The 25,396-nt window shown below is 40.2% G+C and overlaps 2 protein-coding genes across 2 annotated transcripts; one reads left to right on the forward strand and one right to left on the reverse strand.

Annotated features, from left to right (window-relative positions):
• The first annotated feature begins 3,279 nt into the window (after positions 1-3,279).
• LOC130714488 (exocyst complex component EXO70B1) lies at positions 3,280-5,949 on the forward strand. Its single transcript, XM_057564385.1, has one exon. The coding sequence runs from the start codon at positions 3,657-3,659 to the stop codon at positions 5,640-5,642; it is 1,986 nt and encodes a 661-aa protein (XP_057420368.1). The 5' UTR covers positions 3,280-3,656; the 3' UTR covers positions 5,643-5,949.
• A 2,410-nt stretch (positions 5,950-8,359) lies between these two features.
• On the reverse strand, positions 8,360-13,080 carry LOC130714490 (SNF1-related protein kinase regulatory subunit gamma-1). Its single transcript, XM_057564386.1, has 6 exons — positions 12,849-13,080; positions 12,565-12,737; positions 10,073-10,252; positions 9,705-9,980; positions 9,048-9,211; positions 8,360-8,923 (listed from the first exon to the last, which is right to left on the reverse strand). Exons 1-6 carry the CDS (start codon positions 13,015-13,017, stop codon positions 8,626-8,628), a joined length of 1,260 nt encoding a protein of 419 aa, XP_057420369.1. The 5' UTR covers positions 13,018-13,080; the 3' UTR covers positions 8,360-8,625.
• Positions 13,081-25,396: the final 12,316 nt, after the last annotated feature.

Consider the following 25,396-nt stretch of genomic DNA (forward strand, 5'->3'; position numbering starts at 1 on the left):
CATATTTAGGACACTACGGTGGTCCTCAGTAGCAGACGGAATGGCAGACCTACGGGTTCACTGCTGATCTGACTACTTTTGTGTGGTGTAAGAGACACGCGAGCAGGAAGGTACCCACCGTGGCTGGTGTTAGGGCCGTCTCGTTGATGTCCATCCTTCTTCCGGAATGCATTTTGTTACCCAGCATTGCATTTCATGCAACATACATGCTAACTTAGTTGCTGAGTGTGATTGGTAACTGTTTATCCTATTTTTGAGGCATGCTACTTGTTTTTATGGCTCTTTATATTTATTGTGATACATGCAACCCTAGGAAGCTATCCCAAAACTTATAAGCCTGAGAGGCTAGTATTTATTATCCTATAATTATATCTGGTTTTATTAATTATATAATTCTTTGGAGTTGACCCTCGCGTCTGCTGTGTGTGTTTGGGCGGACTACGCCATTTGTCAGATGAGTATGGGGGATTGGTTTACCATGGTCAGCCCGTCAGGGGGGACCAGGTACGAGATGCTTGACCAAGACGACCCAGGTGCATGGGTGGTCGATCCCGAGGGCCACCGTGCGACCTACACCGGTCGGATCATGGAGGACCGTGTCGATCGATTCGGACGCTTGACGGAGGGAGTGATGAGGAGGCACATAGTGAGCTTCAACCTGCCTCCAGGAGTACACTGTGGACCCGGCTTGGGAGTACCTCCACCGCCACCATCTCCTTCAGATGATGAGGACCCTTCTGAGGAGTTGCCAGTAGGTGGGGCTTCGACGGAGTCTAGTCCGTCTACTGCTGCTGCTGTCGTTGCGGATCTCGTTCCGGGCCCCGAGCCCGAGAGTCCAGTGCGGGAGCGCATTAGGGTGGACAGAGAGGGCAGTGTTGAGTACGTCGACCTAGTCGTTCTGGATGCAGATTCGGATGACGACCGCGCTAGCATGTAGGATCGAGTGCTAGTGTGGGCTCCTCGGGTAGGGATAGTGTAGGAGTTGTGTCGATGCTCTGACCGTCATGCTTCCGTTTTGGGGACAGGGTAGTTTTCCTACCGGTAGCTTTTGTGTGGTTTCCTATGGAGATCACAGAGAGCTGGTTGGATTTAGGGGGTCTTTTCTTAGGCCGCTGGGCCAACTTGCTCTCAGTTTTTGTAGGTTAGTGTTGCGGACACAGTATCTTCATCTTGGACTGTACATATTGCCTTCGGGCGTTACTCTTTTCTGTCACCCGACACGAGGCATGTATATATAGTTGTATAGTAGTTCCTTTTATCTTTTGTTGGGGAGTTTTATTGCTTTTTGTCTTTAGTTATATTGTCGAAAAAAAATAATTCACGTTTTTCCGCTTAAAGTATTTTCTTTTGGTTACTAAAGTGACGCCACCGAAATTAGGGTGTTACAAACAAGATCCCCTCCTCTGATCCTATAAGCAACAAAGACATCTACAGCCCCCATATCTACTACATATTGAGTGTTAAGGAACAATACAATACAAAAAATAAGCAATGTCAACACATCTATGGATAAGTTTTGATTAAAAAATAGAATAACAACTCGGGGACAATATTCCCCAAGTGAGTATCAAATTTTACGAGCGAATGTATGGTAAATCAGCTCATCTACAACTGAAACCACAACAATAAACCTCAATATAGAGAACCCAAATCAACAGAATAAGTTTCAACCAAAGTTTTTAAAATTAATTCAATGCTAATTATTAAATATCAATTACTAAATTTGAGTAATATTAATTACTTACACAAAAAGAACTATGATACTAGCAATTTAATACACCAAAACTATTACTTGTCTCAACACATTTATTTTATTATATTTATAGTAAAAAAACTATTTTTAATATTTAGTAATTTTTTTAAACTATTTAGTAATTAAATTACATTATAATAATTTTTATAAAATATTAAAAAAATATTGTAAATAAATGCATGCAACGCACGAGTATTATACCTAGAAAATATCTATTACAAAGTACACTTACATGAATTATTCTTTATCTTTTTTCTTATTAATTGTTTCATCTTTTTTCTTATTAATTGTTTCATCTTATAAAACATATAATATCATCATTTTTTTAGGGGTTGTCTAAATGACCCATAAGAAAGTTTGAGTTAAATAATTCATCATCCAATCATATTGGAGATAAGTGAGTTGGAATTTCTATATTTTATTTATTAATTTATTTCTCACACAAAGCAGAGGCAGCTAAGCCACGATGGAAGCACAAACTATTCACAGGAAGGGCAACATGACAGGCGAGGCACACAAGGAGCACACACTTCAGCGGGAGCTTTAAACCCGAAATCCACGTTTAGTGAAACTGATCCTCATCCACCACGACCCCCAAACCCAAACTGCCCTGCAGGAACCACAAGTATCCAGAAGCAACAAAGTAATCTCCTGAGATATTACTTGTCCGGACAAAGCCATTCCGGACATTCAAGTTAATCTGAACCTGCAATTCTGCGATTTGGGTAGCAATATCCTCTAGAAGCGCAATCCAATGACGGTCGAGCCTCAAAGAATCTCCCTCTCTCATATCACAAATGCGAAAATCAGAATCTTGAATATCAACAAAGTCAATAAACTGGTCATCCACCTTCTATATATAAAATTTAAATCCTCAATGTTGAATTTGAACAATACCTAAGAAAAAATTAAGCATGTTTTACCAAAACAACACACTGCACCTACAAGACTTATTTGCTTGATCCAGCTTAATGTTTTTTTACAAGAAGAAAAGTAAACAAGAACTAGAAACTAAGCACAAGCGTCTAAATACAATGACACATACATGGTCGAGGGCGGTTGCCCCCGCAATCGGTGAGAGAGATTACTCTTCCTTATCAGAAAGTCCGCTACGTTGTTCTTCTCAGTTCTCACGATACACATGAACAAAGGATACTTGACAATCCTTCCTTAACCATTGTCTTACTTTCACCATAGCCTCTCTATCCCAAAATCTTCTACTATCAATAATTCATCAAGCACTCGAGCAACCTCTAAACAATCCGTTGCACTGACTTATGCGTTTGTCGTTTCTGCTTAATGCATTAAATCATTTTAAGAAAAAAACCTAAACAAATTGAAATGATTTTTTTTACTCTTCACAGTTCACACTTTATTTACCACATAGTAGTAATTATCTTTTCTCACCTTGACGAATTTTGTTAGTCCCAAAAAGAGGCAAAACTGTAATAAAACCCACGTTATTAAATTTTGGAAGTCTTGTATAAACGAGTCCACAGCGTGATTAACAAGGCGTGATTGAAAAAACTGAAAACCCCATCCTGATTTCACGTTATTGCCGGCCAACAGTGTCTTTCTCCCCCCAGATTTTCCATCTTCCCAAACACTCCCTAACGACAACAACACCCTTCACCCTTGTTAATAAAAACAAAAAAACAAAAAAACCACAAATTCTGACATATCCGAGAATAATGCTCATCATCATCAGCATATCTTAATCTTCATTCTTCCATCCATGTTCTTTCCCCTCTCTCTTTCCCTTTCTCTCTTCACTCCAAACAAACCCTTCTTCGATTCTTCTACTTCACTCTTGTTCCAAACTTCCAATCACACAAAATCAATTATCTAAAAAAAGGAACAAACAAACAAAACCCTAGACCGTTTCGGTGGAGGAAACGAAACGATGGCCACCACCACCACCAGTCTTACCGGCGGAGCTGGCGGAGACGACCGTGTCCTCGCGGCGGCTCAACAGATCCTCAAGAGCCTCAAAACCCCCAAGGAGGATCGCGACGACATGCTGTTAATCTTCTCCACCTTCGATAACCGCCTCTCCGGCATCTCCGACCTCATCAACAACGCCGATGACTCCAAATCCTCCACCGAAGAAGAGCTTGACCGCTTCGACGCCGCCGAGAAGGTCATCCTCTCCGACGCTTCTCTCTCCGGCGAGCCTTCGCATCAATCGACGTCGCTGTTTGATCCGCCGAATGATCCCGTTGAGTATTTCACCGCTGTTGATGAGATCATCCAGTGGATGGAGCATTTCTCGATCTCCTCCGCCGGAGAGACCGTCCAGGCCGTAGTTGACCGCGCCGAGAACGCGATCCAGCTCGCTATGTCGAGGCTTGAGGACGAGCTTCGTCACGTGCTGATCTGCAACACCGTCCCTCCCGATGCTGTTAGCCGATGCGGCGGCTCGACCCGGAGATTCTCCACCTCGTTCGGCTCGCACGATGGTCCGATCTATGAGAATCTTGAGAGCTTCGGCGAGGGCAGTGATCGTGGATGTCACCGGTTTAATCCGAGCCTTGGGGATGATTTGTTTGTTGATTTGGTGCGTCCTGAGGCGATTCCGAACCTCAAGGACATCATCGATCGCATGGTTAGGTCTGGTTATGAGAGGGAGTGTCTTCAGGTATATAGCGGTGTTCGTCGTGATGCTTTGGATGAGTGTTTGATTATTCTTGGCGTTGAGAAGCTGAGTATTGAAGAGGTGCAGAAGATTGATTGGAAGAGTTTGGATGAGAAGATGAAGAATTGGGTGCATGCGGTTAAGGTGGTTGTTGGGGTTTTGTTGAGTGGGGAGAAGAGGCTGTGTGAGAGTTTGTTTGGTGAATTGGAGGAGTTGAAGGAGGTAGGTTTCAATGAGATTGCTAAAGGGTGTATTATGCAGTTGTTCAATTTCGCAGAGGCCATTGCCATTTGTAAGAGGTCGCCGGAGAAGTTGTTCAGGATATTGGATATGTATGAGGCTTGGAGTGATGCTTTGCCTGATTTGGAGGATATGGTTTCGGTTGTGTATGTGATCAATGAGGCCAAGGTGGTGCTGAAGGGGCTTGGTGAGGCAGCCAAAGGGACATTTACTGAGTTTGAGAATTGTATTCGGAATGAGACTTCTAAAAAACCAGTACTCACTGGGGATGTTCATCCTCTGCTTCGATATGTCATGAATTACCTGAAGTTGCTTGTGGATTATGGTGCCGCGATGGATTCACTTTTGGAAATCAGTGAAGAGGATCTTTACCGTTTTCAAAATGATTTGGGTGGTGATGGTTCCCAGTTAGAGACCATGTCCCCGTTAGGGCGTCAAGTACTGTTGTTGATGTCTGAGCTTGAGTACAATCTTGAGGAGAAGTCTAAACTCTATGAGGACGCCGCATTACAGCAGGTGTTTTTGATGAACAATCTATATTACCTGGTGCGGAAAGTGAAGGACTCGGATCTTAGGACTGTGTTGGGTGATGATTGGATTCGTAAGCGCCGCGGTCAGATAAGGCAGTATGCAACAGGCTACCTCAGAGCCTCTTGGAGCAAGGCCTTGTCTTGTTTGAAGGATGAAGGGATTGGAGGGAGCTCTAGTAATGCATCAAAGGTGGCTTTGAAGGAGAGGTTCAAGAGTTTCAATGCATGTTTTGAAGAAATATACAGGGTTCAGACTGCTTGGAAGGTACCGGATGAACAGCTTCGTGAGGAGATGCGAATATCTATATCAGAGAAGGTGATTCCTGCATACCGCTCGTTTGTGGGGAGGTTTAAGAGTCAGCTAGAGGGAAGGCATTCGGGGAAATACATTAAGTATACACCAGAGGATCTAGAGACCTATTTATTAGATTTATTTGAAGGATCCCCTGCTGTGTTGCATCACATAAGGAGAAAGAGTACATAGTATACTGTAAGATATGCCTTCTACAGGTGAACTCATTTTATGTGAGGATTAGTTTGAAAATATTTCCTGTCTCATGTGTATCCTCTACCTGGATAGGTGTTTATGTTACAGATCTTAATGTTAGAATGGGATTTTGTGAATTCAACTTTCCTCCCATGCCCCTTCCCAAACATCCAAAAAAGATTTTTCTTTCTTTTTAGCTCTGCAAAGTGGGAATACTGTAATATCTTTTGTATATATTCACAAATGTAGTGTCTCGCACAGCTTATCGATGTCGTTGTCATTAATCACTATACTTGTTGAAATAGTTCTTTCATCCTTGTAGCTACCTGAAATCTGATATTGTGTGTATTTACATACCTGCATGCGACCTGAAATCATTGAAAGGACAATGATTTTCTTACCTGATAGATATTAGATACATTATTATTTGTGCATATTTTATGGTTAGCTTTTAATAATTGAATTGAGGAAATGAGTTGTAGGTGTAGCAGAAAGCCAGAAACAAGATCTACACATGATTAAAATTTGCACATGAAAAGGCTTACATGACTGTCAGAATGTTGTTGATAATCCAGGAAGAATTCAAGAAATAGGTCAATAGTTAATACTTAATATGATAATGTCTGAAACTTTGATGTGAGAACTGAGTTGATCATAATGGTTGATGAAAGTTATGTATTAGTAAGTGGTGCCATACTGCAGTGATATTATCTGTTTGTACCTTCAGATCTATAATCTTCTGACACCTACTTTCAGCACTCTTAGATGTTACATCTGGGCATCTTCAGCAATTATTCTGAACTGTCTTTGTTGTATCTCAGTTAGTATATCCCAGCTATGTGGATATGCCAATGTGCCTTAGCTACCTTCAGCAATTATTCTCAGCTGCCTTTGTTATATCTCAATTAGTAGCTTCAGCTTTGTGGAAATGCTATGTCTTTCCCTCAAAGTTTTAGCTTTGGCAAGAAATTTGAACTCATCAAGAATTTTTCCTTTTGCTCTACTGAACTTTCAGATTAAGCATACTTTTTCAGTCATTTGCATGTATTGAGACTTCATGGCATTGCATATGTAACTACTGAAACTAAATAAGGCATTTGCATGTTATTCTTCTTTGTTAATATGGCTTGTTAATATGGCAGTGGTGGGTTGACATCGAATTCACTTCATGGCATTGCATCAGTAACTATTGAAACTCTTGTCATGATTTGCCAGTAGTTTTACTTGCTAGAGATTGTTACTTGCTCATTGCATCTGCATTTTCATTCAGGTATTACTTTGAATTCATACTTTTTGTAAATGGCCAAAACAAAAATAGTAATTTGCCTTTGTTAAAAACATCATGTTTCAGAGCAGTTTGGTTAGCTTTGGCTTGTCTAAACTGCAGTAATTCTGAGCACGTGAAGTAGCCTGTTCTCTCCATGGAGATTGGAGAGTTGACTTTTAAGAAAATGGGTCATGAATTTTATGTAACTCATCAAATTAAAAGCCCTCTTTAGGAATTCGTGTTTTATCATCCAAGATGTCTTGTAACGTGTGCGAGCTGCAATTCAGACGCACACTTAGCCTTGTTGTGGGAAACACGAACAATAGAACAACTAGTGTGTTTGGATTTCAATCTATTATCCTCTAAACCAACTTTTGACTCATTTCAAAGCACAAGTATAAGCAAAAAAAATCTTCATTGGGTTGAAAGTACTTTTAACTCAAAAGTAACTCGATCACTTTAGGGGTTGTCTAAATGACCCATGAGAAAGTTTGGGTTAAATAACCCATCATCCAATCACATTGAAGATAAATGAGTTGAAATTTATGTATTTTATTTATTAATTTATTTTCAACTCACTTATCTCCAATGTGAATGGATGATGGGTTATTTAACCCAAAGTTTCTCATAAGTCATTTAGACACCACCTACTTTAGTTTTTCATCGTTCATGTGTTATCACTTATCAGCATCATTCAGGCAATTGGTGGCCTAGCTTATTTTCTAGAGTGTTTGAATGATCAGGGATATAAGGACAAGGAATGAATGGCTTTTTTGCATGAACACCGACCATGTTGCACAAACTTAGTGACATCCCTCGAGATCAGGAGATTGATGCATTTTCTTCATGAAAGTTGACCGACTTGCCAGGATTTCTGCCAAATACAGTTACCTTAGCAATTAACGAAAGCCCAGAAATCAGGAATGACATAATCCTCACTATCATTATGGAAGCCAACGAAGGAATGGTTTGACACTCATTAAGTGGTGTGAATGGTGTAGACATTATTAGAGGGGAACCGAACATAATGAAGAGATAACTCACTTTTGTATCTTAAGCTTAAGTTAGGTAAATACTTTGATGTCTCCTAGATTCCCTTTGTGAACAAATGGTTCCAAGTAACTTTTCTTCTGGAGTAGTTTTCTTCGTTTCCTTTTGTTTTCAACATCCCTTGTTTTTGTCAAACTTCCTGCCTCAACCGGACAGGTGCAAGACATAAAGACTTGGTTTGCCCGGTAAGAACATAAGTTACATACATTCCAAGCAATCAGTTGATCTTTTCCTAGCTACAAGCAACTGCGATTCCATTAATCTCTTAGGCCATCATTTACCTTGTTTTCATTTTCAATATGTCTACCCATTTTACTATCTTAATAAGATGTTCAAGTGATATATTTTGTGCATTCTCTATAATTCAGAATCAATAGGAGAAAACAAAGACAGAATATAAAGAAAACCAATAGTTGACAAAATTTCTAATTACACCATAATTTATTTACATTTACAACACAGTCTCACTCTAATACTGATTAAACGGGTGCAAACAACTTGCACACTGCCTACACGTTAGAAGGATCTAGTTCCACATCTTCAACCCTGAAGAGAAGGAAGCACACAGATCTTCCTGCACTTTTTTTTCTAATTAGAAATTATTTTATTAAAAAACAAAAAGGTGCTGCAAGAGCAGGTTAATCTTCCTTGATGCCTTTCCAGTTAAACCCTGCTGTTTGCAGGCAGAGGGAGAACACCATCAAAGAAATCACCAAAATAGCCATGCGGCTCATGCACCAGCCTTGAGATGATATCTCTCAGTGTGATTAGTCCTTGCAGATTCCCATCATCATCCACAACATAGACCCTGTGAATCTTCTCACGGTCAAGCAATTGAATCAGCTCTTTGATTGTGCAGTCCTTTTTGCATGTAATAAATTCACTTGACATTGAGGATGCATTTTTGTTCTTGTCTAAGTAGGTTCTAACAGCAGTCAGGAAGTCTTTTACTGCAACAGTTCTGTTACAGTGTGAAAATCCAACAAGTGTTAAGCAATGGAAGAAGGTAGAACAACAACAGAAATAATATTTATGAATTGCAGCCTAAACAAGCTCACTGCATCTGATTAAATGTGATGACATACCTATAGTCATGATAAATTTCTGGGGCAGTTAGCAAAAATTGAACATCTCGCAAGCTTATATTACCAACTGCAGTTGCGCCACCTCTTCTGATTACAGGTACCCCTCCAATCCTCTTTTTCCTCATCAGTTTAAATGCTTGAAGGACTGGTTCGTCCTCATAAACCTGAAAACAAGGAAATAATCCACTGTGAAGTTCATCAATATCAACAAGCCTACTTCAAAGAGGGTAATGAAATAACTTATTCCAGCCCAGAACATTTGTCATACATGTAATATAATTTAAGAAATGCAGGAAAGCTTTTTCTCGATATGCGGTAAAATTCATACTTGATACGGTTCAATGCAGTGAAGAACATAAATTATAGACGTTTGAAAATTCTTCTACAATTGATTCTAAAACCATAATAGATTCTGAGGAGAAACATCTGTGAGTAGCTTCTCGGTTCCAAATTGACTCAAAGGAAAGAAAAGCTTATCCAAACAGTCCGGGGGTTACATTATGATACAGTAGAGCATAGCACTGTGCTAATCCTATTTAATATTATTGCAGTTGAATTGTTATATGGCATGGCTTACTGTTAGTTAAGGTTTGATAGTAATATATATGGCAGTTCCACTCAGCTAATGCAGAACTCCAACTTAAGATTGGTACACACCTTGATGATTTGATCTGGTGTCACAAGGGGAAGACCAACTTCAGATATTTCCTTAGCTCCCCAACTTTCAAACCACTGAAGCCCAACGCATTCTGCCAACATGTGAATGACTGCAGATTGTGTAATAATGTTACCAATTCTACCAGCACCTAAATCCACCACAGGAACACTCTTCATCTTGTACTTGGAAAGCAACAAGAGCATGGTTAGGAATGAATTTGATCTCTCTAAAGCAAGAAACGGGGCCCAGCGGAATGTCCCTGAAATATCACGAACCTGAAATAACCAAATAAAATTTAATCAAACTAAGTGCTGGAACAGAAACTTTTCAAAATTAGGCTGATATTGCAAATTGGCGGGTACAAAACCTTGGTATTCTTATAAAGCTCAGAAGAAGTGAGATCCTCAAAAAAGTTTCCTGCAGTTGTTGCAGCAGATCCAAGGCCTAAGGCTTCAAGTTCTAGAGCAAAAGTAATTCCATTGGCTTTAGCTGCAATCGCGCTTGCACTGGTTGGAGTCGATGGACTCCTAGGAGATGAAGGTTCAGACTGTCAAGAACATTGTCTTATTAGCTTAGTGTGAAAATGAAGCATCCAAGAAAGAAAATTACTTCAATTTCAACAGGTATCATATCAGCTTTTAATTATTTCCCCTTTCAAATAGTCCATGGTTGTATTGAATTTGAAAACACTAACATGTATAGCAACAATCAAATCATCCTTCTACCAATAAAAATTAACAAATAACCAATTACATAGATTTCTTTTTTAGCGTGTTAAATTGTTTTCACAATTTTGATCTAGTGTGGTGAGTCCAAATGTCTCCTCCAAAAGTGTGGCTCATAAGAATTGAACTCTCGACCTAGGGGTTTAAACACTTACCTGTAATCAGGGACGGATCTATTCACAAGCTAATGGGGGCAAGTGCCCCACAATATTTTTGTACGCATTGAACATTATATATATATATATATATATATATATATATATATAAATCTCTCACAAGTATCTTTGATAATTGAACATTATATATATGAAGTGTACTAATTGCCCCCACTAAATTTTTTTTAGGCTTAAATGCATTTGTTGCCCCTGATGTATCGCTAATGTGCAAAAGACAACCCGACTCTTTTTTTGTCGACGTTTGTACCCTCAATGTTTTGAGAAAGTATAGCGAATGCCCCTCCGTCAGATTGACGTTAAAAAACTAACGGAGGGGCTGACGTGGATTTTCTTTTTTTATTTTTCTTTTATTTCCTCAGATGCCACGTCATTAAATGAAAATAAAAACCTTGAAAATTTGTAGGAGAGGTTCGAACCCAGGACCTCGTAGTGGCAAAACACACACATTACCAGTTGAGCTACATGGAGAATTGTTTAATTTAACAACCGGATTTTATTTATTTCATATATCTTCTTCATCTTCTTTCTTCTTCCCTTACCAATCAAACTCTAACCTCACCATTGTTGCATCTGAGCTTGTGCACTTCGATTCTGACTTGCCCCATTACAAAACCAAAGATGGGGTGTGCAGAGATCCTTCTGGCAATGGCAGAATCGTTTCACCCATATTGATGTGGGTAGAAGCTCTTGACCTCATCTTTCAGAAGCTTTCAAAATCAAATTTCGATTTTTCCAAGGTTGCAGGTGTTTTTGGGAGTGGACAACAGCATGGTAGTGTTTATTGGAAGAAGGGTAGTTCTCAGATTTTGTCATCATTGGATGCTAAGAAGCCATTGTTAGGTCAGCTTGAAAGTGCCTTTTCCATTAGGGAGTCCCCAATCGGGATGGATTGTAGCACCACTAAACAGTGTTAGGGAAATCGTTGGGGCGTGAAGGGTGTTCGCCACCATGGTGTCGTCGTGCCGGGATAGTGGCGACGACGGTGGCTGGTGGGGCTGCGGAGGAAGGAGGTTCAATCTGGGTTGGGCCGTTGGGGTTAGGGATTGGTAAGGGAAGAAGATGAATGATGAGGAAGAAGATGAAGAAGATATATGAAATAAATAAAATTCTGTTGTCAAATATATCAGTTGTCCATGTAGCTCAATTGGTAATGTGTGTGTTTTGCCACTATGAGGTCCTGGGTTCGAACCTCTCCTACACATTTTCAAGGTTTTTATTTTCATTTAATGACGTGGCATCTGAGGAAATAAAAGAAAAATAAAAAAAGAAAATCCACGTCAGCCCCTCCGTTAGTTTTTTAACGTCAATCTACGGAGGGGCATTCGCTATACTTTCTCAAAACATTGAGGGTACAAACGTCGACAAAAAAAGAGTCGGGTTGTCTTTTGCACATTGGCGATACATCAGGGGCAACAAATGCATTTAAGCCTTTTTTTTATTTTAACATTACATGTTAATCTATATGTGTGCAATAGATTAACATGTTTTAAATTAAATAGAATACAAATAAGCTATGTGTAGGTGAGGGGATTCAGATGAACCCGCTGAAAAAAAAAATTGCACATAATTTCCTATATAATTTTTTTTTGAACCCCTAAAAATTTTAAATTATACTAGTAGACTAAATTTTGCACATATTTACCCCCAAAGACCCACCTATTTGCACAACTATGACTTGTATAATTTTTCATGTATAAATATATTAAAATTGTTTTTAATTATATTTTTACCGATGTGTTCATTTGCAAATTTTGAACCCTTGATCCCGGGGTCCTGGATCCGACTGGTGATATTAGCATCTTTCGATCAATTTCGCTTTTCTCGGAATCAATTATATGAAATCCAAATAATCTACTAACATAAGTAATTGATTCTGGTTTTAAAATCAATTATAGAAAGAATTCCAAACATGCATGCAGAGTAACAAATTGAATTCATGTCTGACATAACAAGTTTACCTGATGCAAAATCCAGACAACAATTCCAGCAAACTCAACTATCCCGATGTATCTATCAATCCAACTAGCATCTTCAGGAGCATCAACATCCACCACAGGCGCGCTGAAAACGTTGTGACGCGCCAGTATCTTCACAGCTTCCGCCAAAGTAGCGTCTGATTTGATTTCAATCTCTAAACAAACAAACAAAATTGCATATTGAGAATCAAACAGAAACAGAGAAACAACAAATCAAGAGCACAGACAATAACAACAAGAAATCATCATAATGAGTAGTTCAGTACCTTGATTCAAAGGAGGTAACGGAAACGCAGAGACAGGGATGCTTTCAAAGCACGCGTTAAGCTTCTCATTCGGACTCAACTGTGGCTCCATCACATCCCATAGATCCTCCACTCGCATCCCTAGCTTCGCTTCTGGGCTTCGTGGACACTCTTGCATCATCGTTGCCATTGCGATCACTCGTTTCTCTCTCTATAACTGCAATCACTTTCTCTCTCTGTAACTGCAACCCAAACAAGCTTATATGATCTTTCTTCTGCAACAATTTCCAAAATTAACTAAAAAATTGGATCATTCAACCTACTTCCACATTCTAAACCAGTGTCCTGCACCTCAGATCTCCACCGTTGGATCTGCACACTTTGAGTTTAGTTCGTTGAATGGACGGCTGGGATGAGGTCACGTGTTGAGTGTGATGTGTTATGTAGTGGTCAACGCAGATATGGTTATGTTCCCCATAGAAATCGCAAATGCTTATCCAAATTTGTAGTATTGTTGATGGAAAGTGATGCTCATCCGGGTTTTACTGTGGGCCACAAGGGTGGGCTGCACTAATGTGAGCCTTGGAGTGCTTTGCGCGCGCACACAGGATTTGACGAGTGACAATGCGTGTTCGTCATTGTTAAATTATTGAGGATTAATAATACAGTATGTCCAAATCGCCCCGCAGTTGAGAGTGTCAAGTTTTACCATCTCACCATTAATTTTTATGTAGATAATAAATGAAAAATAAAATAGAATAAAATTAATTGTGAGATGATGAAACTTGACACTCTCAAGTTTTTTTACACATGAGAAAATCCAAACCCTGTCCAAATCTTATGGATGAAATCTTTTTTTGACTTTTTTAGAGTTTATTTATCAATCTGGTGTAACTTTTAAAATATTTACACAACTAGTGTAAATCGCCACTAGAATCAGTAATATATATTATTTTTTTTATGTTTTAAAGAAATCGCCAACAGTCATGGCGATATATATATTTTTTCTAGTATTGCCATCGTCATTGGCGTTAACCAAATATTATATATTTGAAACTTTTTAGTGTCGCCACTAGGATTGGCGATGTCCTTTTTTTTTATTTTAAACCATATTGGCTTCCTTTTGTTTTGTTTTTTTCACTTTGATGTAGTTAATTATTTTAAAAACCTAAATATATATATATAGTTAAAATATATATATAGTTAAATAGCACAACTACAAATAAATCATCAATTATTTACCTTGAAGATGATGATTTCTCAGTAGCAAGCTCAACTTCGACTAGTCCTCAACTTCTCTTAACTGTGAAATATTTTAGAAAGTGGTTGTGGTGTGTGAAATATTTTAGAAAGTGGTTGTGGTGTGAATGTTACTTGGAAGAATCTGTGTATATATAGAGGTTTAGTACTCAATAACTTTTTTTTTCGAAAGATGAAAGAATATTATTAAAAATAAACCTGAGCAAAAACAAACTCAAGGCAAGTAGCAAATACAACGAGAGATAACCAAAGTCAAGAAACACGGACAGAACTTGAGCTATAAAAGAACCCCACCACCAACCCGCAGAATGGCATAAAAAAATATTCCAAGAAAGAGCATCATTAAAACCTTACTTGGAAAAACCCATTGGGATAAAAACCAAGCAAGGAAAAAGAGTACCACAATCTTGAGATAGCCAAATCTGCTCCTAAAACAAAGAATAGAAGTCTAAAATTATTTCAGCTCAGACTGTTGTCCCAAATAGCAAAACGAAAATGAAACATCAGGAAAAACATCAATTTTCGAGCAACAGACATTAGCCAACAGCAACCAGCATCAATTAACAGCACAAATAGTGACAGCAGCAACAGCGCACCAGCAGCACCCGCGTGACAGCAGCAACAACAACAGATTTTTTCGGTCCAACAATAACAGCAAAATCCAGCAACAGCAACAACAACACAACAGCAACAACAGCATCAGATTTTTCAGCCAAATAACAACAGCAACAGAAACAGATTTCACGACAGCAACAGAAGTGAAATAACAGCAACAGCAAAAACCACCAACAGCAAACAGCATCCTGATTATTCCAACAGTAACAGCTTCAGCAAAAAACCAGCAACAGCAACCAGCATCAATGCGCAGCACAATGAATGGCAGCAGCAACAACAGCGTGACAGCAACAACAAACACAGTCATGATGTTTTCAGCAGCAACATGTGCAGGAAAAATCACCCACTGAATCAGCAAGTCATATTTGTATTTTCCAAGCCCCATCAAGCAAAACATAAGCCATCCATTATCCTGCAAACAAGAAAAGAAAGCCCAAAAAACACCTCCTGGTGCTAATTACATATTAGTTAAGCGAATAGAACCAAACCGGCTCCACACAAAAACAACCTTGTTTAGCCAACTCATCCGCCTCCGCATTCCCTTCCCTCAATATATGATTCACCCCAAGACAGGACACCAGCGGCATCAAATAATCTATCATATTCATCTCATTTGTAAGCTTCCATGGTCTCATTTGATCACCTTTTACCCAACCAACAGCTAAAGATGAATCACTCTCAACCTCCACACAAGACACCATAAACTATTGACAAAACAAAAGAGAATACAGGATAGCCAACACTTCCGCCTCATCAGCTCTCTCTACCTCTACTCTTCTGGAAAATTTACCAAGCACAACCCCCGCCCCATTCCTCAAAATGCCACCAACGCCAGCAGACCCCAATTGGAAAGACCCATCAACATTAAATTTTAAATTCATGCCTGCAGGAGGCTTCCAAGGCACAAATGGGCGAACACCCGTTGACTTTAATATATCTATTTTGGTGAAACCCCGAGCAAATTGATCCGCCCCATATGGACAATCCTTCCACCAAGCCTTTACCCATGTAAATAGCATTAACATATGAGACTCCCACACCTCTTCTTCATCAAAAGATAATTCATTAAAAATCACGTTATTTTTAGCTAACCACACCACCCAACATAGAGCATAGGGAATCAAATCCCATAAGATTCTTGTTGTAGATCTACGAAGCGAACCCCATTCAGCCAAGCATGCCTGAACTGATTCAGGCACCCCCCACCAAACACCCTCTCTATACAGCACGTTTGCCCACATCTGCCATACCTTGGGACAGTGCAGAAAAAGATGACACACCGTTTCAGGTGCAGCAGAACACAGCACACAGACCACCCCATCCTCCAAAGCCACACCACGCCGTAACAAATTTGCTTTTGTAGCAACCCTGTTCTTCTGAACCTGCCATAGAAAAAAAAGCAATTTTTGATGGTAAATTAGCCTTAAAGATTTCGGAACCGACCATCCATCTTCTGTGAACCATCTTGCCTCAACAACTGCACATAAAGATTTCACACTAAACATGCCCATGTTATCATGTTTCCAAACCATACAATCAACATCCGCATGTACCCCCTGTTTAGGAACCAATTGCTGGAGAACAACCTGAAAATCATCATACTGTTGCCTTTCCCACCCCAGAAATTCTCTCACAAAAGATAAATTCCAGATCCACTTATGCCCCTCCACCACACCACAGTCCATGATTGTTGCTTTTTTATTTGTTGCAAGAGCAAAAACCCTTGGAAAAACCAGCCGGAAAGGTCCCGCACCAGCCCAATGATCTACCCAAAACAGAACTCCACTCCCCTTCCCCACTTGACAACCTATACCTTCCCTGAAGACAGTCCCAACCAGCCCATTCTCACGCCATATTGCGCACACATCAGCAAGCAGAGTAGAACATTTATTACTAACCAATAAATCCAAATTCATGGATAGTAACTCCCTCTTCAAACCATATTTTCCACAGATTACTGCCCTCCACAACGCATTTTTTTTCCTTTCCAAACCGCCAAACCTATTTCAACAGCAAAGCCTTATTTTTCCACTCAAGATACCCCACCCCCAAACCGCCATACCTAGACCCTTTACAGACATCCTCCCAAGCCACCCACATAATTTTATTTACACGCTGAACTCCCCCCCACAAGAAACGACATGCATGCATGCAATCGTGATGCCATTGTGTTTAGTATTAAAAAAAAAAAGTCGCCAATGTTGTTGGCGTTGTTGCTTAAGATAAAAAAATTTGTTTATAAAAAATTAAAATTGCCAATCCTATAAGCATTATAAGTGTTAAAATAAAAAAAAAAAGGACATCGCCAATCCTAATGGCGAGACTAAATGCAAAATCGCCAATTATAATGGCGACACTTAAAAGAAAATATATATATATATATATATATATATATATATATATATATATATATATATCGCCGATGCTAGTGGCGATTTACACTAGCTGTGTAAATATTTTAAAAGTTGCACTAGATTGGTAAATAAATTTTAAATTTACACTACCAAGGTAAAAAAGTCTCTTTTTTTAATTCTTCAAGATAATAATGATTGATATTTTTATTTGTTTTTAGTCACATCCTCGTAGAATAGCTTACATGGTAGGAGCTAAAGATATATGGGTTGGGTAAGGAAGGTCTAGAAATCAATTCTTGGTGAGTGCAATTTATCTTTGTGATGTAACAATAAAAAATTATAGAAAACTGATATATCAGTGCGGTTGGTGACTTAGCGGAGTAAAATGGAATTTGTTTCCTTCTTACAGTAATTTTCACGGTTTAACCGTTTTGCTTAATTTTTACTATAAAAAAGGATATAAAGGTAGGATAGATGTCATGTCGACTAAAATAACTTTTGGATTATTCATAAACCTTTTGTAGGTCTAATTGTACCTTGAACAAAAAACAAAATTCGTAGCAAAAAAGGTCACATATTGCATCTGCTTGAACACAAAATTGATTGATGTGATGCCTACCGTGACGTGGTAACGATGTGTCATTCAATTATACGAGATAGAAATAATATCTGTATCTATACTTGATGACATGGTAACTTTTCTATTCCTTTAATTTAATAAACCAGAAGATAAGAAGACCACCTCACCTACTCTTTCTAATTTGAGATCAATTTATAAGTTCATTCGAGATATTATAATTTGAGATCACACGTTACAATACCACAAATGTGAAAGAGGCTTTTTTTTTACGTTGTGAAAGAGGCTTTGAATTTTTGTTAAGTGAAAGTTTTTTTTTTTTAAATTGAAAACCAAACAGACACGTTTAGGGGATAACATCGCTCCACAAATGCCAAATTATCAATCCTTTCGTAGCATCGAAGAGCTCTACGAAAAGGGTGTGTTAACATCCAACCTATCACACACACCCCTGAAGGAATCCAGGCTACTTGCATTTCACAAATCAGAAAAGAAAAATTATTCTATTATTAATGAAACAAATCTTATCATCCAATTATTCATCAAATGACACTTCAAACAAAAAGACGATTCACAAACTATCTAAAATTGGTTAAAAGCAATTCTTCCTAACACAACCATAAAATAGATTGAACCCAAGATATTTACCAATATCAATAGCAACCCAAATAAAAGAAATTGTGGTAAAATTTTCCTTATGTTTCCAGCTCACACCCTCAAACCAAAAATTATGGAGTTTTCAATATTAATATTTATCTTGAGAAATAATTTTGGAGCATACTTATTATCATTCCATTTTGAGACAAGGAATCATGAGAGAATAATATGACACATTGCAATGTACAAAAAATGAGATAGACCTTGGTTTAATTATTTCAAATGTTTGATCAAACAGGATAAGATATAGTTTCTCAATTCAAAAGAGAAATAAGTAGGCAACATCATATCACCTTGACTTAACCCACATGATGGAACAAAAGCAAGAAGGCCTAGCTATTTCCATTCCTTTGAAGATAAAGTCGAGAACTCCCCACACCATATTATCTACTCAATAATAGGAGATGGGAAATCAAAGTGGGCTAGAGAAAACCTCAAATGGCATTATTATAGGGTAATTGTTATTTCCACCCCGACATCTAATTCCACCTCCCCTAAAAGTGTGAAAATACAAAAGTACCCCTTAAAAAAATCCCCATAACCTCCCAAAACCACCACCCCCACATTTCAAATCCCTAATCCTCACCCCTCACCCACACATTTCACATTTCACTTTCAAATCACTTTGTTTTTCTTCTTCCTCTTCTTTCCATTTCACTTTCAAACCACCGCCCACCAGTGTCTTCGCCACCGCCACCGCATCCTCCACCGCCACTACCACCTACTCTCGACGTTGTCGCACCCAGGGCCTTCACCCGTAGCGCCAACCGTCCTGCTTTTTTGGTCGCTCCATTTCATGGTCAGTTTCGCGTTTTCTGAAGTCTTGGTTTTTTGCCTTCTAAACACACTTTCAGGTGCGTTACTTACGCACTTTCATGTGCGTTACCTACGCACTTTTAGGTGCCGCAATTTGATTTCGGCACCTTTGATTTTTCACTTACTTTTGTGCATTTTTAACTTAACTAATACAACTTTATTTTGCTTGAATACAGGCCTGGATCTTTGAGAACCTTCTGCGGTTAGTGTTCGATAGGAAGTCGAACTGCGCGCACAATGAAGATATGTTAAGGGCTATGAGAAGGATACCTCAACGGGGAAATATGGATCTCCATCAGAAAATGTATGTTTTTTACGACCTTACTACAGGCATGGGGGATTGGACACCATACACCAGTCACAGAGCATCTAGGGAGTTTGAACATGCTAGTCTATAAACTGGGTTCATCTGTCACTCTTGCATGGTTCGGGCTCATCTGCCGGAGCGAGTTTTGCGCCAATTTGGGTGGATTCAAGATGTTCCTAATCTGGCACCAGCGGATGTACCCTGTGAGGTAGTTGATGAGATGTTTGATGATTTTGCTAGTCATTGCATTAAGGGGGGTACTCGCCACATACTCGGGACAAACAACTAATGGTTACATGTTGGGGTACCAGAGGAGCTCCCAACCCATAATAGTTCCACCGGAGACGAGAAACGATGTTGCGGGGAATTTCGGGGTGAGTTAGACCTTCTGTAATTGTTTTGTGTATGCTTGTTTTCTAATTATTTTGTGTTACTAAATTGTTATACATTTTTATCAGACTGTGTTGGAGGAGATAAGGACATTCAGCAAGGTAACTAAGAACCCCGCATCCTCGGGATATGTTTAGGGATCACAAGCCTACGATCCTAACCAAGATATGAACCGAATGATAGAGCGGGCTCTGTTTGGTGCTCAAGCTCCTAGTGGTAGTGGCGGAGGTGGATAGAACCAAAAAACCATGGATGTAATGCTTGAATGATGGAGCCCTTGATGCTGCTAGCCTTTGAATATCTGGGGTCATAATGATCAAAAGATCATGTAAGTAAGGCCCAAAACAATGCCTCGACATAATTGTCTTTTGATCATTGTGCTTTAAGTTTAACTCATACAATTACATAAAATTGATAATAGATAGTGGACTGGGCGGGACATAAAGGATACTTATGCCCGCCCAAAATAAGCAATCACCCGAACGAAGACAGCCATGGCGGGAATCAACGACACAACGAATATCTTTGCTCTTCCTTAGGTGGACCCGCGAGCCAGCTGGAAGATTCTTTTGGATTTGTCTTATATGCCTAGGGATTTGGGCCCTGATTGTCAGGCCCAAATATAGGAAAAGTCCATACCCTGACCACACCCTCTATAAAAGGGGAGGTCATCAACTTGTACGAACCACCTTTTTCAGCATTAATGAGAATTTACCCTTTTCTGACTTCTTTGCTATTTTAAGTGCTCTGCTAGGGTTTGCTTTCTTTCCTTATCTTACGTAAGCTTCTCTAGTACTGAACATTGGCGCCGTTTGTGGGGATCGAACCCACGACCACGTGGTTAAAAGCCCGATTTGTCAGGGCGATTGGTCAGCTGGTCAGTTGAGTTATCAGAATATGATATACAATATGAGCCAAGAGGCCAAGTTACAATCCAAAGTTTGATCGACTTTGTGGCAGAATTAACACCCGCGGAAGGCGAGAAGACGCAAGGAGAGTGGGTCCTATCTGTGGATGGATCCTCCAATGACACTGGAACTGGGGCTGGGACAACTATTGAAAGCCCAGACAAAATGGTCATCGAACAGTCTTTAAAATTCGAGTTCAGGGCGAGCAACAATCAATCCGAATATGAGGCTTTAATTGCCGGCTTAAGGCTTGCTATTGAGTTAGGCGTCCAGAAGTTATTCATTAAAGGAGATTCGCAGTTGGTTGTTAAACAGGTAAAAGGCGAGTATCAAGTGAAGGATCCGCAACTTTCTAAATACTTGGAAGTTGTACGCAGATTAATGATGGAAGTAAAAAATATAAGGATAGAACATGTTCCCAGAGGTCAAAATGAGAGGGCTGATGTGCTGGAAAAATTGGCCAGCACGGGGCGATTGGGCAATTATCAGACAGTCATCCAAGAAACCCTTCCTCGCCCAAGTATTGATCTGGTGGAAGTAAAGTTAAAAGCAGTAAAGTCAGTGACTGAAGGCGAGCCTTCTTGGATGGAGTCAATCAAGATTTTTCTGGAAAATCCTCCAAGGGACGACGATCTGAACTCGAGGGCAAAACGTAGGGGGGGCAGTTTTTATACACTGGTAGATGGCGAGTTATATCGGCGGGGAATTATGTCTCTTATGCTCAAGTGTGTTGACACTAAGGATGCCCCTGGGATAATGGCGGAAGTCCATGAAGGAGTGTGCTCCAGTCATATCGGTGGACGATCATTAGCAGTAAAGGTACTAAGGGCAGGATTTTATTGGCCAACAATGAAGAAGGACTGTCTGGAATACATCAAGAAATGCGAAAAATGTCAAGTCTTTTCTGACTTACATAAGGCACCACCGGAAGAATTAACAACCATGATGGCACCTTGGCCATTCGCTATGTGGGGGACGGACATTCTAGGACCATTCCCAGTAGCAAAGGCACAAATGAAGTATATCATCGTGGCGGTTGATTACTTCACCAAATGGATAGAGGCTGAAGCAGTGGCGACTATTACAACCGCCAAGGTCAGGAATTTTCTGTGGCGAAGAATTGTGTGCAGATTTGGGGTTCCCATGGCATTGGTAATGGACAATGGGACCCAATTTACAAGTAATGTCACCCGGGAATTTTGCGCGGAAATGGGAATTGAAATGCGATTTGCCTCGGTAGAACATCCACAAACCAATGGACAGGCCGAGTCAGCTAACAAGGTTATCTTGAAAGGCTTAAAAAAGAAGCTGGATGAAACGAAAGGACTTTGGGCGGAAGAATTACCAGGCGTCCTATGGGCATATAACACCACTGAACAGTCAAGCACAAGGGAAACCCCATATCGTTTAACTTATGGAACTGATGTCATGCTCCCTGTGGAAATAGAAAACCAAAGTTGGCGAGTGGCTCGGTTTAATGTGAATGACAACGGGGGAAATTTGATAGCAAATCTAATCATGTTGCCTGAGGAACAACGAGAGGCGCACATAAGGAATGAGGCGGGGAAAGTGAAGGTCGCAAGAAAATTCTCAACGAAAGTGGTACCAAGAACTATGAGGGTAGGAGACTTAGTGCTCCGAAAAAATACTATACCTGACAAACACAACAAACTTTCGCCCAATTGGGGCGGGCCTTACAGGATTATATGCGACGTTGGAGGAGGAGCTTATAAATTGGAACAACTTAACGGTCAAAAGGTTCCACGAACATGGAACGCCTCGCATTTGAAGCAGTATTTCAGTTAAAAGGAACAACAAAGGCGAATGAAGCCGCACTCTTTTTCCCTTTCTTTGGAAAGGTTTTTAATGAGGTGGCATATGTAAAGAATGAAGGGACAATTGTTCCCATATAAGGAAAGTAATGAAAAAATCATTTCAAAAAGACTTGCTTATTTTTTGATTTATATTACGAATTTATGCAGTGCAAATCGTATCAAGGTATATAATACCGCGAATAAACCTTTCGGAATAAGAAAGTATCGCCATCAAATATTACAAGCCTTGGCAATTCTAGTGGCCACTAGAAACCAAGCCTCGTTGAAAAATCGGCTAAGGTATATAAACCTAAATAACAACAAAATCTGGTAAACAACATCAAGGTAAGGTAACAACTTCAAGGAAACAACAAAAGAACTTAAACGAACGTCATTAAAGGTAAGAAGGGGCGAAGCCCATACATGACTTAAAACAACAACAAGCAAAAGGGCAAAGCCCAAAGCAAAATTTTAACTTGACAAAATAAAAACAGAATAAATTCAAGCCAGGCTCTCATTGTTGGCGTTGTTATCCTGGCTTGCGACAGCTTGAGGGTCTTCCTTTCCTTGATCCTCATTCTTGTTCTGGTCATTCCCATCTTCGCCATTTCCTTCCTCAGGCTCACTTTCAGAATCAAATTGAGGAAGAAGGTCGAGGCCAACGTCATCATCGCCAACCACTTGACCATCCTTGATCTCCTTCAGATACCCAATGCGGGAAAGATCAAAGCCTGGTTCAACAACACTTATTTGCTCTTTGGCCGCCAGGAAGCCTTGAGCAAATTGGAGGGAGGCGCGCCCTAAAATGGAGGCATTCAGGCGTTCATACTTCTTCTCCAACTTTTGGCACTTAGCCTGCACAGCAGTATGTTTGTCATTAATGGCTTCTTTCAAGGACTTGGTCTTCTGAAGGAGCAGGTTAGAAGCAGCCAAGTCATCAGTTAACTTAGCACATTTTTCCTCAGCAGACTTCAAATGTTTGTTGGCTGTCTCAGCATCGACTTTTGCTCGCTCGTATGCAGCCTTATAATCAGTCGCCTTCTTCTCAAAACGATTCTTGGCCGACTGCAATTCTTTCACACACTGCGCCATGCCCGCCACGGTGCTAGCGGCAGAAAGCGCATGGTAAATGGCCAGGGAAGCGATGTTGGGGGGACCTTGACCGGAAATATCTTTGTGAATCCGGTTGTCAAAAGTTCGAGTCATGAAGTCCAACCCGTTGAAGTGAGGATCTGAAAAGTTTAGCAAAGGGGGAGGAGCCTCGCCACCAATGGCTGAGCTAGTGCCAGCATGGCTAAATGGAGTTGGCGGGCGGTTAATCATCATGCCTGGATCTTGTTGGGGTGGCGGGACGTTGTCATTTCCTTTCTTTTTCTCCAACGGTCTATTCTTGGAGCCCGAACCAGTTGGATTGAGAGTTGTCTGGTGGAGAGGTTTACCACCAGCAGTTTTTTCAGCAGCGCCTGAAGTTTTTTGGCGCTTAGGATCCCTGTGGTGGTCAGCATCTGAAGCGCCTTCAAGATTTTTCTTTTGCTCGGCTTCTGCCGCTCTTTTTCTCGCCGCTTCAGCAGATTGGGCGAGGTATGCTTTTATATTCAGCGGGCTGGCATCGGTTTTTCCCTTACCCATCGTGGCTACACAGGAAAACATCAGTTAGACATCACATATGAAAAACAAAAAACCAAGTTATAGATGAAGATTATAAACTTACTAAAGAATTGATTTAAGGTGCCGGATTTAGACGCCTCAATCAAATCATGACCAGAGATTACAGGCAATGAGCGGAGATAGTCAGCGACCCCTCGCTCGGAATCGTCCAAGCGTCATACGAAACGGAGATTTTTCGACGAGGATTTCTCGTCCAATAAAAGGGGAAGAGAGGATTATTATCGGAATCTCGGAACAAGTTTTTTATTTCAGGCGATTCAACAACCTTAAAATATTTTTTCTGCCACACTTTGTAATGGCTCTTGAGGGCGGTGAATCGACTCATTTTCTTGCGAGCTAAAAGGGGGACCCACTTTACAGACGTAGGTTTCTTGGTAACGGACTTATATAAGAGAAAGAACAAGGGGTAGGTGGGCGTGAAGCTCAAATGCTCACAAAGAATTTCGAAGCAACGGATAAAGCCCCAGGCGTTGGGCTGGAGTTGACAAGGCGCCACGTTCAGAAAGGATAGAACGTGGCATATGAAAGGTGAGAAAGGAAGTTTTATATTCAAGTCAGTAAAAAAATAACCATAAACGAAAAAGAAATCAGGCGAGTCATCTGACGATTCTTTGCGAAAAAGAACACAGTCATCATCGCCGCATGGAAGGACATTCAATTGCAGATCTTCGTTATTAGAGGTGGCGGGATTTATCTTCGTAAACCCTTGGGCAGTCATCCGGAGCGAGTTGATGCTCCCAATACTGCTCCAGATGGAACGCCACAGGCATTTATCTTCAACTAACTGTACGTTTTGACGCCACTCGGGCGAGGATAAATCCCCATTTGAAGAAAGGACAGAATCGACAAAACCGGCGGGGCCGGAATCATCGTGAGTAGAAGGCGAGGATTGAATTTCAATAACAGTGGGGGCAGAAATTTCCCCCTCTGTGGAGGGTGAAGAAAGCTCCAGGGAAGAAATGCTAATATTATTCAAAGACATGCTGGGTAATTTCATAAAAAGAAAAAAGATGAAGATGAACAGGTTCAAAAGGAAAAAAGAAGAAGATGAACAGTTTCAAGAAAGAGAAAGAACTCACCGGAGGAAGAAGTGGAGGATTGGGAAAGGAGGACGTCGGCTATGGGAGAGCACCGCGCAATGACGATGGCCGGAGTAACGGAGGTTCGCCGGAGTTCAAAGAGGAGAAAGTAAGGATTGCAGAG

Source organism: Lotus japonicus, chromosome 4 (genome assembly GCF_012489685.1).
Source record: "Lotus japonicus ecotype B-129 chromosome 4, LjGifu_v1.2".
Lineage (NCBI taxonomy): Eukaryota > Viridiplantae > Streptophyta > Magnoliopsida > Fabales > Fabaceae > Lotus > Lotus japonicus.